Here is a 16,366-nt window from a genome sequence, read left to right as displayed (position 1 = left end):
AACAAGAGAAGAAAACAATGAACTTCACGAAAGAGGTGACCTATACCCCTGGGTTACAACTGTGTGTGTGTGTGTGTGTGTGTGTCAAGTGGGCAGCACTCATTTGCTCTGTGAGCCTTGTAATAGTATTCATGAAACATGGACACTGTTTCACTCAGTCACACAAACATAAAGAATCATCCGTTCACAAGTGGAAGCATGAAACGATCAAACAAACCAAACAGGCTGTTTGCTGGGTTTTTTTGTTGAAGGGTTTTATATATACACAAATGTATTTATTTATTTTTATATATATATATATATATATATTATATATATATATATACAAACATATATATATATATATATATATATATATACAAACACACACACACACACACACACACAAACAAACACACACATTACATATATAACATACATATACATATGTGAACATACTGTGTATTCATTTTGTCATTTTTTAAAGGCTAAAGATGAGGTCAAGTGTAGATTTGGAAGGTGCTCATCTTATATCTCATAGATTTTTTTATTAAAGTCATTGTCTTTGTACATTAATACTGGGATAATAACAACCTATTTATGTTACAGTGGTTACAGAGTATGTAAACTCACCCTGTCTATTCTTCCAAAATACTTCATTTAAAACAACGTGGTGTAAAAATGTTGAGGATCATTTGGACAAAAAATTAAAGCTTGTAATTATTATCAAATCAAGTAAGGAAGCCTTAAAGAAGCTCAGTGTGGTTATTTACACTGACTCATCTGTTAGATGCTTTTATCCAAAGGGACTTACAAGTGAGGGACATCAGTAAAGCGTCAGTGCTGTAGGAAACCTTGGCATAAGCACTAAGTGCTACGTCTATTTAATAAGTGCAGGATTATTCAGTGAGATATTTAGAAACTATAACAGTATTTTCAGCTATTTCAGACCTCAATCCCTGCTTTTTTTTAAAGTGAGGGTGTTAGGAGAGAATAATGCAGGCTAATGAGAGCTTATTAATAAAGGTATAGGGTGATAATACAGCAGTAAAACTGAACTTCCTGTCTATAATGTATTATAGATCAGCAAACAATCCATGGTGCCGATATTTAGGATATTTATACTTGTCACACACTCTGCTGATGAATTTTCATTAGGTCGTAACTTCATGTCACTGGTGGTTCTATAATAATATAATTTTTTTTTTTTTTACAATCATTTGGGGCATTTTACAAGTGATTATGGAGCAGATTCACTTTCCCACCACATTTACTAGTTTAAATTTCGCATGGATTGTTAGTAGTTGGTCATTATGTGATCCACTGCATAATGCAGGGTGGAGCCACATCATTTCCATGGCGCTTTATGATGGTTACAGTCTTTTAACATGACGATGTTCTTTGTGTCTTTATCAGGAGACAAACAAACAAACCAAAAGGTTTAAAGTGATAAAAAATGTGGAAATCTGAACATCTGGCCACACAGAGGAAGATCATGTGATACAGCCACTTCCTGCTATGTTACAATGCTCATTTTGTTGTAAATTGATACCTGTTAGGTTGTGGAGGTCCCCAGGTGACTGTGAGATCAATGAGGCTGTTTCCATCATGGACTGATCATCACATGTAGAACCGGGTCTCTTCAGTTCTGCTTTCTTCCTCTTCTTCCACTGAATTTTCATAAACTTGAGCCACAATATTTCTATCACACTATGTCGACTAAATGGTGTGTTAAAGGTAGAAAACAGATGACTTGACACTACTGCCGTAAATAAGAGTTGGTCACAGCATTTATTTCCATTTTCTGACAAAACTCCACACAAAAACAAACTGGAGACCAAACTGAAAAAAGAGAGATCCTTCTATTTTATTTCATTTTCTTTTTTTTTTGCTGCTGTTTCGCAAGTTAAGGTACAGTGCCTTAGTACATATTTCCACTGATTTAAATAATGAAACTGGAGAGAAATCTCTTTTTCCGAGGACACAGAAAGATTGTTTTTTTTTTTAACAGAGGTGGGGTTGAGGGGGTGGGGGTGGGGTAGGTTGCGGGCAGGGCAAAGGATGGGAGAATAAGAGGAGGCAGGCAGTGAGAATAGGTGGAGGTTTACAAGGACGGAGGGTTTGCACGGTGTTCACAAACAGACAGACAAACAGGGACAGATAGGTGGGGGGTCGGGGGGGTAGGTGGAGCCAGTTAAAGGAGGATTGTGAGAAGAGAAAGAAGAGAGGAAGAAGAGGGAGAGACAGTGGGCTTTGTCATGTCCGAATGAAAACAAGCAGCTCTCAGACCCACTCCAAACTTAAAAAAAAAAAAAACATAAAACTTTAATGAACAATTTGTTTTTAAAAAACACCCAGTCGTCTTTTAGAAAACAACAACACAAGCAGAGAAAAACACAGGGGGAAGAGGAGGATGGAGAGAGGGAGGAAGGGAGGGAGGCAGGGAGAGGAAGTGACCTTTTTTTTTTTGAGTGCTTCGGTTTTATAGTGAGATTGATTCTTTATTAATAGGGGAGGAGGAAGAGGAGGAGGAAGAGGAGGAGAACGGCAGTAGAAGATTGGCAGTGAGAAAATAGAAATAGAGAGAAGTAAAATAGGCGAATGGCAGGAAATGGCAGTGATTAGAGAGCTGGATCCGGGGGGCTTTTCTCTGGCAGGAAACAAAAACCTAACAAAAAAAAGTAATGCCACCCACCCGCTCAAATCGCCTGTTGGGAGTCTAGACGGGAGCTGCCGTGTTGTTGTCCTGCTTGGCAGGATCGCAAGTGGAACAGTCAAGTTTTTGCCTTTATTCCTCTCGTTCTAACCTTTATTCAGTTCCATGTCTTGCTGTAGTTTAAGTACATATGAAGAGAGGCTGCAGCTAACAGTGTAGTAATAATAAGCATCGGCACAAACAGTGTTACTGGCAGACTAATGCTGTTTAGACTTTGGATAGAAAAAAGAGGACAGAGGGAGAGAGAGAGGACAGGGAAGGTTTTAAACCCACCCTCTCCCCCATCCTCTCCTCCTCTGTCATTGGTCCTCTTGTTGTCTTGGCGTTTGTTTTTGTTTTTCTTTCTTTAGGGGATGAGGATGGAGAGGAAGGAAAGGAAGGAGAGGAGGAGTAAACATAGTTTTCTTGTACAGTTTGCGTATGTTGAGAGGAGAGGAGGGACGGATGGAGGGAAGGATGGAAGTGAAAGAGAGGGGGGGTGAGTTAAGGGGAGGACAGGGTGAGAAGTAAATGATGCTTTGATAATTTAATAGTACGTCTCTTTTTCCACCCAGCCTGCAGAGGTGAAGAGGAGAGGGAAAGAGGGAAACAAGAAAAAAGAGAAAGAGAAAATAGTTACCTATCAAAGGATTTCATTTACTCATAAACATTGGTGCAAAAAAATTATTTATACTATATTCAATTCCAATGTGAAATTATTCTGCACAAACTAGTGATCGTCCTACACTTTTTATTCATTTCTTCTTCTGTTCGCCCTTTGAAAAATGATACTGTCATCTCATGAAAATTAGTGTAATATTACTTTTAATGATATGACTACAAATGTGTATATATATATGTATATATATGTATAGAAGTTTTATGTCAACAGAATGAGTAGATTAAAACTCTGTTTTGTACTTAAACATGAGCAACCTGCTGTTTTTTTCCACACCGGTACCAGAACAGGTGCAAACAAGGACAAAAATGCTTCATACACCAAGGAAAGCAGCTCCTGTGACAGTGAAACAGAACGTGCACGCATGTGTTCGTGTGTTGGCATACCTCCAGGGTTTCGGCGAAGGATGAGTTTTCGGATCTCATCGTAAACAAAGATGAGGAAACTGTATGGGAATGCACAGAACCACCAGCTGGGCCTGAGGGAGAATGGGAGGGGTGATGGACAGAGTGAGAGTGCTGGAAGAAAAACTCAACAAGGTATTGAAACACAATGCAGCTCTTACAGTGCTGATTAAAGAGAAAAAAAAATCTGTATTATGTTTATTACTGACTATTAAAGATTGTGATCTTTGTTATTGTGCATAGGCTAAAAACTTTACATGACTTCATAGCAGGAAAGGATAATGTAATCAGCTATAACTGACATGTTCTTCGCCCCCGAAAATAAATATGAAGTATGAATATGACTCAACAGTGTGTGATGTGACTTACTTGAGTGGGTACATCCGTAGTGCCAAGTCCATGCCAGGGCAGTAGGACAGGAAAGCAGCCAGAGCTGTTTCCTCAAACAGGCCAAAGATCAAAATCTTATTCCTGCAAGAAAAGAAAGAAAGAGAGAAAGAAAGAGAGAAAGAAAGAAAGAAATAAGACAAAGTCAGCAAAGTAACAGATGTGCAGATGGTGAGGAAATGCTAAAAAAAGATAGTGATGTGAGGAATCCACAGCAAAGGGATCAATGTGCCCTGTGACAGAAAAGGGTTATCTAAGATTTCAGGTTCTGAAGTGCTCTTGATGACAGTTGATGACAAAGCACGTGTGACATATGCTGATCTGTGTTGGAGTCAGCTGAGGTCTAACACCTCAGACACCAGAGGATGCTCAGGTCTTCTGGTGATGTCTAAACAATGAAGCCACCAACAGTAACAGGCTCTCCTGAGATATAATACTATGACACCAAACTGTTCAGTTTAGAAAAAACAACACGTCTTCGGGTCATTTTGACGTGGTAAGGCTCAGGAAGGGAGTGCAGGAGACTGAATATCTAAGGATAGTTTTTTATTTGTCTGCGGGAGATTGAACGTCTGCTTGACTTGTGTAATCTGAAGCGCCCGTGGGGGTTTCTATACTGTACAAGACGGAACTGTTACTGGGAAGATCAGAATCAGTTTGTTTGTATACACGCTTGTTGTAAATAAACTTGCATTGAGTGAAACTCTCAGAATCTCAGTGTGCTACATGAGTCCTCGTCTACGGCTGATTCTAGTTCACCTTATCAGAGGGTTTCTGTCTATTTCTTTGTCTATTTCTTTGTTGTAAAGTACTTTGTGCTACATTTCTTGTATGAAAGGTGCTGTACAAATAAAGTTTATTATGATTATTATTATTATTATTGTTATTATATTTCAAACTGATCCTGACTCTTTGTGGTACCAGACTACTTGCTCTTTAAAGTGATGGTTCGGGTTATTTGACGTGGGGTTGTGTGAGGTGCCGATCTGAATGTACTGCAGGTAACACACTGACCGTGCATGAGTATCTCACACAGCCCCACGTCAAATAACCTGAACTATCACTTTCAGCAAAAGGTAAAGTTAACATGCCTCTTTTATGTTTAAAGACAAAGAAGTTCAAATCTTATAGAATAAGACAATGTGTTTGCTGATGTTTAGTATATTAGATCAAAAGCAGACATTAGCTTCAAGAATCAAGAGCAATCTTTTATTAATTTGGTTCAGCATCATCTAGATTTCATGTTTACATCCTTCTGTACTTACTTCATGCCCTGCTGGAACACAGAGTTACGTCTGGTCTTGCAGATAATGACATCTGCCCACTGCACCACCACAATACTGACGAAGAAGGCTGTGTGGCAGGTGAACTCCACAATCTTACGCTGCTCATAGGTCTTCATGGAGAGAGAGAGAGAGAGGAGAAAGATAAAGAATATATATGACTTTCAGACTGTCTGTGATGAACCTTGTATGTTTGATGAACACTGAAACAAAATGTTGAGTCCAGGAAGAAGCTGTTGCCCTTTGATTTACAGTTGTATTAATCTGCATTAATGTTTCTCATTATTCAGAGATTACTGCTATTAAACTCTTTTTTTATGCTGGAAATGTTTTGGGAGGTACGTGTGTGTATGACTGACCTGGGACAGTATCCCTACACACAATAGACGAGCCACATAAACATTTTCAACAATATTTCTGTAATAATTCTTACAACTACTACTACTACTACTTACAAATCAATACTTCCTACATCCATTCTTACACAAAGAGACAATCAAATGATCTGCATCTCCCTTTTCCATCACACCAATAGAGGGCAGTATTCAATTAAATATAGAGGTGTAAAACTGCGGAACACCAACTTGCACCTGGTAGACACCTCGCCCTCACTACCTGATTTTAAAAGAAAATTCAGGTTGATAGAACCATTTAAATATCTCGATCCCTTCTACTGTATATATTCTTTCTTTCTTTCTTTCTCACTTAGTATGCTGTAATCTTTAATTTACGTTAAGGTGAAGTTTAACAGTTCTTGATGGGTTTCTTACCTAACCTACACATTCCCTCCATAAAAAAACATTTACAATGTATTTGTAATATTCTATGTGTGCAAATAAATACAATCAAAAATCTAAATCAAATAGGAGACTGTAACAACAGAGAAAGTGACGTCCACCTATTCCTCCACAGGCAACACGGCTCCTCAAAGCAAGTGAATATAACGGAAGCAGAAAAGACTAGTGTTGTCTCAGGTCACTCATACCCATTGCTGTCCGTAGCTGTCCTCTAGGTCATTGGTGGAGCGATCGTCCCAGTTGAGCCGGATGCCGACGAGCACAGATGGCAGGAAACCATTTTCAGCCATGATGACAAAATAGGCAAAGAAACCACCAAGAGCTTGGATCATACCTGCAGAAACGAACAAACACACACACACACACACACACACACATTGATCAGTAATTGATTAGGTTAATCTGATAAGGAATAATCCTATACCCCCTAAAGAAACACAGAATAATGTGATGTGACTTTGTGGGAAGAGAGAGAGGAAGGGAGAAGGGATCTTCTCACCGACTCGACCAATGGGCACTGGCCAACATTTACTGTAAATTATTATATTTATTGGATTAAAATGTGCTGATCAGAAGAACAGACCATAAGATCTCACCACACATTTACATTTACTCATTTGGCAGATGCTTTTATCTAAAGCAACTTACAAGTGAGGGACATCACTAAAGCTTCAGTGCTGTAGGAGACCTTGCTGTAAGAACTAAGGTATTCACCACACGGACTCCAGATGGTGCTGTTGACTGCTGCTGAACAATGTCAGCACCATGAAGCAGTTAGACACTGTCAGACTGCATCACAATACTGACATTGTGTCTAGGAGTTTTCTGGTGTGGGACAGATTTGGGGCCAGTAAAAGATTTCTGACATGGTTTAACATGTTGACAATACCAATACAGCACTACTGACAGGCTAAATGTGTGTCAGTAGTGTGTGTGTGTGTGTGTGTGTGTGTGGGGTCGTGCGTGCGTGGTGAATAACAAACATGGCTCCTACCAATTTGTCCATAGGCGATACTGATGAGTCTCTCATTGACCAGTTTGTCCCTCAGTGGGTTCCTGGGCTGGCGCTTCATGATGTCACTCTCTGCTGCTTCATAGGCAAGAGAGATGGCTGGTACCTGACAGACGAGACAGCCACAAAGAGACAGGTACGTTATTGTTATACAGTATATATATTTCATGTTCACACTGTGTGTAACGGGAATATTTTGCTTTGGTTTATTTTATCTTAGCTATCAGATGTAAAAATCCTTCTTGTCGAAGAGCTCTCAGACAGATTTCAATTATTAGGAAACATTAAAATTTCTCTTTCCATATAAATTCTGTCAGACCAGGAGACATAAGCTCATATTCAACTTTGATACTGAGAAAGTAAAAACACAAATGAACTAAAAGGGAAAATAACTCTTTATTCGCAGATCTCATCTCCACAACAAAGACTTTCTTTTCTTTGTCCTTTCTTTTTCATGGAGTCCCTGTATTCTCTGTCTCTCTATAATGTTTCCCGTGCTCCCTTGTTGCATTTAAATAACTCAAACTGTCCCAAACTTTGAACATTTCAGTCTATTTGTTGAACCCATTTACTCTGAGAAAGCTTCTTTTCAGTGGTGGTCCCACACTGCCACCCAGTGTTCTTTTTGCATACCGTATCTACTGTTTAGACAGAACCTTGAACTTGACCTCAGTGCTGTGTTTAATGGATTGTTTTGCACTTTGCAATATACAAATGGCTCATCATAAAACTGTTTTTTAAAATGAATGGTGAGGAAGTTATTCCTGCCTTGTTTGTAACCAGATTCTGTCCCAGTAAACAAATTAATATTCTTACATTGTGTTTAGTATCAGAGGTTCTATTTGATTATTTCATTAACCACAGCACTGGTTTCTTTCCTCCAATTCATTTTGTATAGCTGTGTTACTTACAAATGGCAGTGATGACCATTGTTGCATTGTGTCCTGAACATTCATGTACGTTGCCCTGATGATAATCATCAAGCATTACTGTTTATGTTTTGCCACCTGGGTACCTGTCTGAAATGGATGTATACATTTCACATGTTTGTGTACAGCTAATGTTTCCTGGTTCACTGTGCCTGCATGAGTGTTCAAAGATCAAGTGCACACAAGCATCGAAAAAAGCTGTGTGTGTGTGTCTGTGTGTGGTGAATTCAGACATGCTGACTTCTGCTTCTTAATGTGTGATTGGACATAAACACATCAGATCTGCATGCTACCATACATGAGTGTGTCTGGTGTCTGACTGTGTCGCTGCCTTGTTAACGGGTATGTTTGTTTCCCTCACCATGTCAGTTCCCAGGTCGATGCAGAGGATGGTGATGGTGCCCAGAGGCAGTGGGATGTTGACCAAGATGAAGAACAGGAAGGGGGTGATCTCTGGGATGTTGCTGGTCAGAGTGTAGGCGATGGACTTCTTCAGGTTGTCAAAGATGAGACGGCCTGTCGGGCGGAGGTTGTGTGTAAATAAATACGGACTCTTGAACAGACCAATACTAAGTGTGAGGGAGAGCCTGCACCTATGTCAACACAGCTAGCTTTTTAAATATATGAGCATGTAGAACAGTGATTTGAAACAGAATAGTGTTCAATACTGGTTAATTCTAAAATTAAATCTATACTCATTTTTCAGCGTACAACCTATAATTTTTGTTAAAAATAGTGTTAAAAGAAACCAAAACCAAAAATGAGGGTCCAAAGATACAGAATTTCTTTAGCTGACCATATTGACAAATATGTTCCTCCTCTGAATCACAACCTGCTTAATATGTAGTGTAACAAAATGAACTGAATTGTTTATTGTATGCATATGTGCTGTCAAATATGCTGCTTTTCATCTGAAAACCTTTTGGCATTTTCTGTTTAGGTATGATCCCTCCACCCCATTATTTCAAACTTTCCCTCTTCACAGCCTTTTTCCTTTTTTGTTTTTCCTTCACCTTCTTCTACTCCTGTGACAATGGAGGCAAAGTTGTCATCCAGCAGGATCATGTCAGCAGCTTGTTTGGACACATCTGAGCCAGAGATTCCCATGGCAACACCGATGTCAGCCTTCTTCAGGGCGGGAGAGTCGTTCACACCATCACCTGTCACAGCCACAATGGCACCCTGACAGAAAAATGAGGGTTTAGAGATTTTATTCCATTTCAGACCACAAATTGCTAAAATGGACTTCTTTTTTTCTGCTACAAGCACTAGTCTGCATGTGCATATATTCATCTAACTATGTCTACCTGTTTATGACAGTGTGTTAAGTATAGTACCTGTCTCTGGCAGCCTTCTACAATGATTAGTTTCTGCTGTGGGGAAGTTCTGGCAAAGACGATCTCTGTGTGGTTCCTCAAAATATCGTCCATCTGGTCCTGACTGAGGTCCTTCAGGTCTGTGCCGTGGATCACACAGGCCTTGGCATCCCTACACAACACAGACAAAGCAGATCAATAAGGTCTGTGTAACAAATGAAAGTAACTATTGTCATATAAACACCTTTTACATGCTTGGTGTTCAGCCTTAATTCTTATGGCTGAATTAAAATATCTGGTGAGGCTACATGAATACCTGTTGCAGTTTATGTTTACTGTTTTACCTGGGGTTGACCTGGCTGACAGGGATGTTAAGGCGTGCAGCAATATCTTCGACTGTCTCGTTGCCCTCGGAGATGATGCCGACACCCTTAGCAATGGCCTTGGCTGTGATTGGGTGGTCACCAGTCACCATAATGACCTGAAACAATAAGAGGAGGAACAAGATGAAGAGGCAGGAGATGAAAGGGATGGAAAATCAGCCAAAAAAACAGGAACAGGAAAGAAGAGGGAAGATCAACAGTAGAAGAAGAATGGTAGGAACATAAATAGGTAAAGGAGAGAAAATACTATTTTTCCAGAAATGTCTGTGACATTCATCCACAGTCTTCATATCTAAAGTCTTTTAAATGTCAGATTTGGAAAGTGCCCACCTTGATGCCAGCGGACCGGCATTTGCCCACAGCGTCAGGCACGGCAGCACGGGGAGGGTCGATCATGGACATCAGGCCCACGAAGCAAAGGTTGTCTGTCTGGAAGTTGACGTCATCTGTGTCAAAGGCGAAACCTTTGGGGTACTTGTCCTCTGGCAGGAAGACGTGGCAGAAACCTGGAGGAATTAGGAAAGTGGTAAGAAGTATGAATGAATTGTACATATAGGATGATACAGGATATATCAAAGTTTATTTCTAAACTCTTCCAAATTCCCCAAAATTCCAAACTGTGTCCTTTTGTTAAATTACCACTGTTTTCTATCTTCTATCCTTACCCAGTACTCTCTCTCCCAGTCCTCCCAGTTCCAGATAGGCGTTCTGGAAAGCCTCCCTCATCTCATCGTCCATGGGCTGCTCCTTGCCTTGCATCATGATGGTGGAGCAGCGGTCAAGGATCCTCTCTGGAGCTCCCTTCATCACCAGCAGGTACTGATTGTTGTTTTCATCCTCAGTTTCGTGTATTGAGAGCTGAAGGGAAAAGATTTAAAAGTCAGTATCATAACCATTAAAGAACTATAAATCTTCTGGTTTCAGTTCATGTTATTTTGAGCTGGTGTGGTCTGTTTGTGATCGTATACATTCTTTCTCCAGTTGCACAAGTAAACAGAGGGGGACAGACCTGATACTTGTTGGTGGAGTTGAAGGGGATCTCGGCCACCTTCTTGTTCTTGTCCCTCATGGTCTTGACGCCGCCACATGACAGCTCAATACATTTCAGCAGTGCTGACTCTGAAGCATCTCCGGCAACATCACGCTTCAGGATGGGCAAAGATTCCTGGCCAGCCTTGAACGCAGCGCGGTTGCACAGGGCAGCGATGCGGGCCAAGGACACCCATGTTGTGGAGCTCTTGTCGAAGGAGGAGCCTAGAAAATGAAATTTATTCACAAGTATCTCAGCCACATCTCCTTTTCCCACTTATATCACAGCTGACAAACAACTCTTCTTTTCTAGTCTGTGGTTTCAAATCAACACTTCATGTATCTAAACATGAATTTCAACAGAATGCAGTTTCATCCATCAACCAAGCAGGAAGGCTGTTTGATACACGTTTTACTTTGATTTAATTGGTGGTCAGAGCCAGTGTGCAATGTTTAGAAAAGGAAAAGCATAACAACAGGTTAAGACCAATGATTTGATAAAAACAAAACAGCACTGATCAGTATTTGAAGTCTCAACCTAACACATATTTTATAAGCATTTGGTTCTTGGCAGATAATCATGTTGGTTGCTGGCCATTAGTTTATGCTGCCATGGAGAAACCAAGGGCATAATATTCTTACTATTTTTCAGGAAGACGGTAATTTAGCAGGACAGAGTAAAATCTCACCAGACTGGTCCTCAGTGGTGTCGGCCTCATGGATCTGGTTGTCGAACCACATGTGGGCCACGGTCATCCTGTTCTGGGTCAGGGTGCCCGTCTTGTCAGAGCAGATGGTGGAGGTGGAGCCGAGAGTTTCAACGGCCTCTAAGTTCTTCACCAGGCAGTTCTTACGCGCCATTCGTTTAGCAGTAAGTGTCAGACACACCTGAGAGAGGAAACATGAACAGCAGAGAGAGGAAGGAGAGGCAGGAGGAGAGAGGTTGTCGACAATAAAATAAGACAAAAGGAGAGAATGGAAACAAACCAAAGGAGAAAGAGAAATAATAATTAGCATCTATGTGAGACAACTAACAGCAAAGATGAACATCTCCAGGCACAAAACAAACTTTTGCCAATAGGCAGACACATTAATGCCATACTGTGCTTCAAATCATTAACCACACCTGAGAGCTAAACCACCTGCACTCCTGGAGATGTTAATCCTGCTCCTCACAATGTCCATCTCTAGCAAAATGCACTAAAAACATCCTTCCAAAAATAAAAACACAGCCCAATGAGCGATGCAGAAAGAACATGAGGCATGAACGAGTGAAGCGGTGAAGCAGAGCAGCGGTGCATTATGTCATCATGCCAAATACGGCAAGAACCATGGGCCAAACAGAACTAGCCAAGGCCAAGCAGAGGAGGCCGAATTCATTAGTCATTAGCCTTATGTCATTACATTAGCTAGCCGTTGTCATTGCAGACAGCACCGCGACTGGCCTGGAAAAGAGAGAGAGAGAGAGACACACAAAGAGGAAGATGGAGAGAGAGAAACAGATACACAAACGCATATGGGACTGCCTTGGGAAAGAGAGATGGAAAGAGACACACAAACAGAGACAAAACACCACCTTCACCACACAAGCTGATACTGACACATAGAGAATGTTAAAGCACAAAAATACACAGACACACTCACACACACAAATGCACACAGACATACAGCAACATCACAAACCATAGGAAACACACAAGCACAAAGAAAAGAGAAGCAGGGTCAAAGACAAACAGCAACACAATGAGACAACATCAGCCACAACACTGTACACAACACAAAATATCCACATTTACACCAACACATACAGAGAGCACACAATCAAGCTTCAGGGAATCTGATGAGTGATATGTAACATTAGTAGTGCGAGATCAGTCTCTCAATCACAAAATTTACAAAAAGTGTAGCTTATTTATGGGATAACTAACTATAAATAATGTCTAGTTTTAGTGTCAGTGGACTTGAGTTGGTTGCTGTTTGAACAGATAAAGGGTCCTGTAGTGTTAAGTGTTTCATGTCATTTAAAACATATGAAAGCTGTTTTGGAAAGATGTCACTGTATCAAAAATAATGTATTTTTTCTGATTTTACATAGTTTCTTAGATTTCTGTAAAAAATAAGCAAATGAAAACAGGGTTTGACCCAAGTCCACACAAAACATGGGGAACTGAGGAGAGATAAGAACACACAAAGAAAAAACACAAAAAAACCCCCCAAAAAAAACACACACACAAAAAAACACAACGAAAACAACAGCTTAAGGGAATCATACAAATGAACAACAGCCTTGTAAACACAGACACACACTAGAACACTAACAGTTCAGTTCCTCTCACCAATTAAAAAAACTAAACTAAACTACTACACTAGCTTCCTATTTCTCTGCCAACTCACAGTGACTGTGGCCAGCAGTCCCTCAGGCACATTAGCCACAATGATACCGATGAGGAAGATGACAGCCTCCAGCCAGCTGTAACCGAGGATGATTGAGAGGACAAAGAAGGTCACACCGAGGAAGACGGCTACACCCGTGATGATGTGGATGAAGTGCTCGATCTCCTTGGCAATGGGCGTCTGAGGAGCAGAATACATATTTAGATTGACTGAAGTAGATGAATTTTTGTAGCTGTTCTGTCTAAATAATTAGTTTACACTGAATGAAACAAAGAAACTAGAATTTACTAAAAACTCTAGACACTGAAGCTCAGGCACATGATATTTCCTTATGGTTTGGCAGCTATTAAAGGTCAGTTGATCCAGGACACTTATGTTAGAAAACTTCTTAGATAAGATGTTGTCTTTACATTAAGCATTAAACAAAAATTAAACAAAAAAAGCCTGTTTCTAGCAAGCAACCTCCATTATTTGGCCTGTATAAGACACAAAAGACCACTGTCAGATAATTAATAATAATGAATGTCACCTTGCCAGTCTCCAGGCCTGAGGTGAGGGTGGCGATACGGCCCATCACTGTACGATCGCCAGTACACACAACGATACCACGAGCTGTTCCTGGAGGAAGAGAGTAGAGAGAGCAGGGTTTATAAAAATGATCTTTATGAGAAAATAAGAGGAAAACAGTGGCAGAAATAACAAGAATAAAATATAAAGATGGAGGGTAAAGATGAATGGATGCACAGGTTTGACTGAGCAATGATGGTTAGAAGGAGAGTGCAGGACTTGAGGGTCTTAATGTAATGTAACAGTGAGTCCATGAGGGGGCACCACATATCACTCTTTTGCAATCTACCACTGTGAGCAGCATAGTGTCAGTTATAAGGCCTTCCTGTCTTATCATAAGTACAAGTTTACATGAGGTCACACTTCAAGGCCTAGGGCTCTTCTGATGACCAGTGATGTCACTGATGCTCAGTCAGACCAAACACTTTCATAAAAGCTAATGTGTAGCGTCTTTGTTTGCAGAACTGTCTGAGCGCTGAACCAGAACAATACAAACACACAGATGTAGCCATATGAGTGAACACACACACACAGACACACACACACACATACGAAATGTTTCTACGAGAAGAAAAGTGGAAACCCAATCAGTGGATGATACACACAGTGATGTTATAATAATGATTTGTGTTGTGCAGAGACGATGGAGATGGTGACCTTACCCTCGACACAGTTGGTTGAGAAGAAAGCAATATTGCGGGTTTCCAGGGGGTTGTCATGGGTACAGTCAGGTGACCTGGTCTGGGGCTCTGATTCCCCGGTCAGGGATGAGTTGTCCACCTGGACAGAGTGACAAAGAAGATAAAGCAGTGAGTATCTGGTTCAGTGTATAGATGGTAAGACTACACACAAAGCCAGACAGAGAGACGGCTTGTTTGTATTTTCAGTGTTTTGATCTTCTTCATTCATACCTCCTGTGCTAATGAATAATGAATTCTTGTTTGTGGTGCTCTTTCTTGTGTTTTTATACACACATTACATTTCATAAAAATGTCTTTGGAGCAAACATTCAGAGTATGAATTAAAATTCATATAAGAACCTGCAGAAACACTGAAGGTTTGTATGAATTTAGCATAAAAATAAACAACTCATCTGTTTATCTGTAGCTTGTGAAGCACTGTGAAGATGACGAGCTTGTTTTAGTTAATAAATTATCAAACAACACATCAGGTGGATTTCCAAAGAGTGGACAGAAACTCATATTACTATTACTTACACATTCACTGACTTCTACTGTGCAATCACATTTTTACTCTTGGCCACTGAAAGTGAATGAGCTGAAACCTCATGTGTGATGAAATGAATCACTCTCACTCTGATTACCTGATGTTGAGACTGGAAACTTGATTCTCTAGAGACACCTTACTGCGGTTGTCTCCTTGGGTCTGTATAATTACTGGAGTGCATCTGTGCCTGAATCTCACCTTGCAGCCGTGGGAGGAGATGATGCGGAGGTCAGCGGGGATCCTGTCTCCTCCTTTCACCTCCACCAGATCTCCTGCCACCACCTGCTCAGCATTGATCTGCATCTTCTCTCCCTCACGGATCACCAGGGCTTGCTAAGAACAGAGAGAGAGAGAAAGAGAAGAAGAGAAACAGAGGGAGAGAGATTCTTTTTATGGGAATTACTTACTGTATATGTTAATACCTAGCTTCTTGTTTTGTTTAACATAAAAAATAGACAAAAGCACAGCCAGCTATCATAGAGTTGAAGCCTTTTTCCAAAAATAAGAAAAATATCTGTAAAGACACTATTTACAGAAAGGTCAGAGATGAAGTGGTAAAGAGTAAAAACTAAAGTAATTGAAAGGTGGATAAGGAAATCAGAGGAATAACATGAAAGCTGTGACAGTATGATACTGTCATAAAAATAGAGCTTTACACTTAAAAAACACCTGAATGACTTAGGAGCCCAATGTAATACAACATCCTGCTTGCTTTCAAACCAGGAATGTTACTATTTTACCTTAGTCTAAAACCAACAACTCTGTCGTTGACATTTTCAAATGAGAATATGAAGTAGAATAAGTTTCCTCTAAGGAGATTTCTACACACCTATAGCAATGTATGAGTGGAATAAGTGTTCGTTTTATGTGTTGAACCACCATTATTGTAGATTTCATTCAAAATAAGATTTTTTTTATTACCATCTTCTATTATTGTGATACATGCCTTTTAACAATAATTGGAAATATTACATGCTTCTTTATGGGACTTTAAATCTTTCAGAACCATATCACAGTTAACTGATTTATTTAAATTTAATTTTAAAGGCTATACAAATCTAAAAACATTGTTTTCTTTTTCTATAACCTAAAAATTTCTTCTTCTACTTAGATTTTTTCATGTAGATTTTTTAATCAGCATTTTCCCTAAAGATTATCACAACTGGGTTTCTGCAGGGTTCACAAAGTCAAATTCAAGACTTTTAAAGAGAATTTTAGTACCACACAGGAATTTAAAACCTGGGTCATACCAGCCAAAGCATCAGTGAAAACCAGGAGTGATGAT

General features: G+C 40.0%; 1 protein-coding gene across 2 annotated transcripts in view; it reads right to left on the bottom strand.

Annotated features, from left to right (window-relative positions):
- Nucleotides 1-1,751: 1,751 nt before the first annotated feature.
- The window catches only part of atp1a3a (ATPase Na+/K+ transporting subunit alpha 3a), a 30,607-nt gene continuing 15,992 nt past the window's right edge, over nucleotides 1,752-16,366 (bottom strand). For both annotated transcript variants that reach the window (XM_056399145.1, XM_056399144.1), the window contains 18 exons: nucleotides 15,280-15,414; nucleotides 14,517-14,634; nucleotides 13,817-13,905; nucleotides 13,288-13,467; nucleotides 11,583-11,781; nucleotides 10,874-11,118; nucleotides 10,530-10,722; nucleotides 10,195-10,370; nucleotides 9,826-9,962; nucleotides 9,503-9,653; nucleotides 9,179-9,347; nucleotides 8,527-8,681; nucleotides 7,219-7,342; nucleotides 6,413-6,558; nucleotides 5,410-5,540; nucleotides 4,127-4,228; nucleotides 3,740-3,831; nucleotides 1,752-3,250 (listed from right to left, as the gene is read on the bottom strand). In XM_056399145.1, the coding sequence (XP_056255120.1) occupies nucleotides 3,222-3,250; nucleotides 3,740-3,831; nucleotides 4,127-4,228; nucleotides 5,410-5,540; nucleotides 6,413-6,558; nucleotides 7,219-7,342; nucleotides 8,527-8,681; nucleotides 9,179-9,347; nucleotides 9,503-9,653; nucleotides 9,826-9,962; nucleotides 10,195-10,370; nucleotides 10,530-10,722; nucleotides 10,874-11,118; nucleotides 11,583-11,781; nucleotides 13,288-13,467; nucleotides 13,817-13,905; nucleotides 14,517-14,634; nucleotides 15,280-15,414 (2,571 nt within the window). In that variant the 3' untranslated portion in view covers nucleotides 1,752-3,221. The remainder of the gene's footprint in view (nucleotides 3,251-3,739; nucleotides 3,832-4,126; nucleotides 4,229-5,409; nucleotides 5,541-6,412; nucleotides 6,559-7,218; nucleotides 7,343-8,526; nucleotides 8,682-9,178; nucleotides 9,348-9,502; nucleotides 9,654-9,825; nucleotides 9,963-10,194; nucleotides 10,371-10,529; nucleotides 10,723-10,873; nucleotides 11,119-11,582; nucleotides 11,782-13,287; nucleotides 13,468-13,816; nucleotides 13,906-14,516; nucleotides 14,635-15,279; nucleotides 15,415-16,366) is intronic.

The sequence above is a fragment of the Seriola aureovittata genome, chromosome 16 (genome assembly GCF_021018895.1).
Source record: "Seriola aureovittata isolate HTS-2021-v1 ecotype China chromosome 16, ASM2101889v1, whole genome shotgun sequence".
Taxonomy (NCBI): Eukaryota; Metazoa; Chordata; class Actinopteri; order Carangiformes; family Carangidae; genus Seriola; species Seriola aureovittata.
This window is presented reverse-complemented; position numbering and strand designations above follow the sequence as displayed.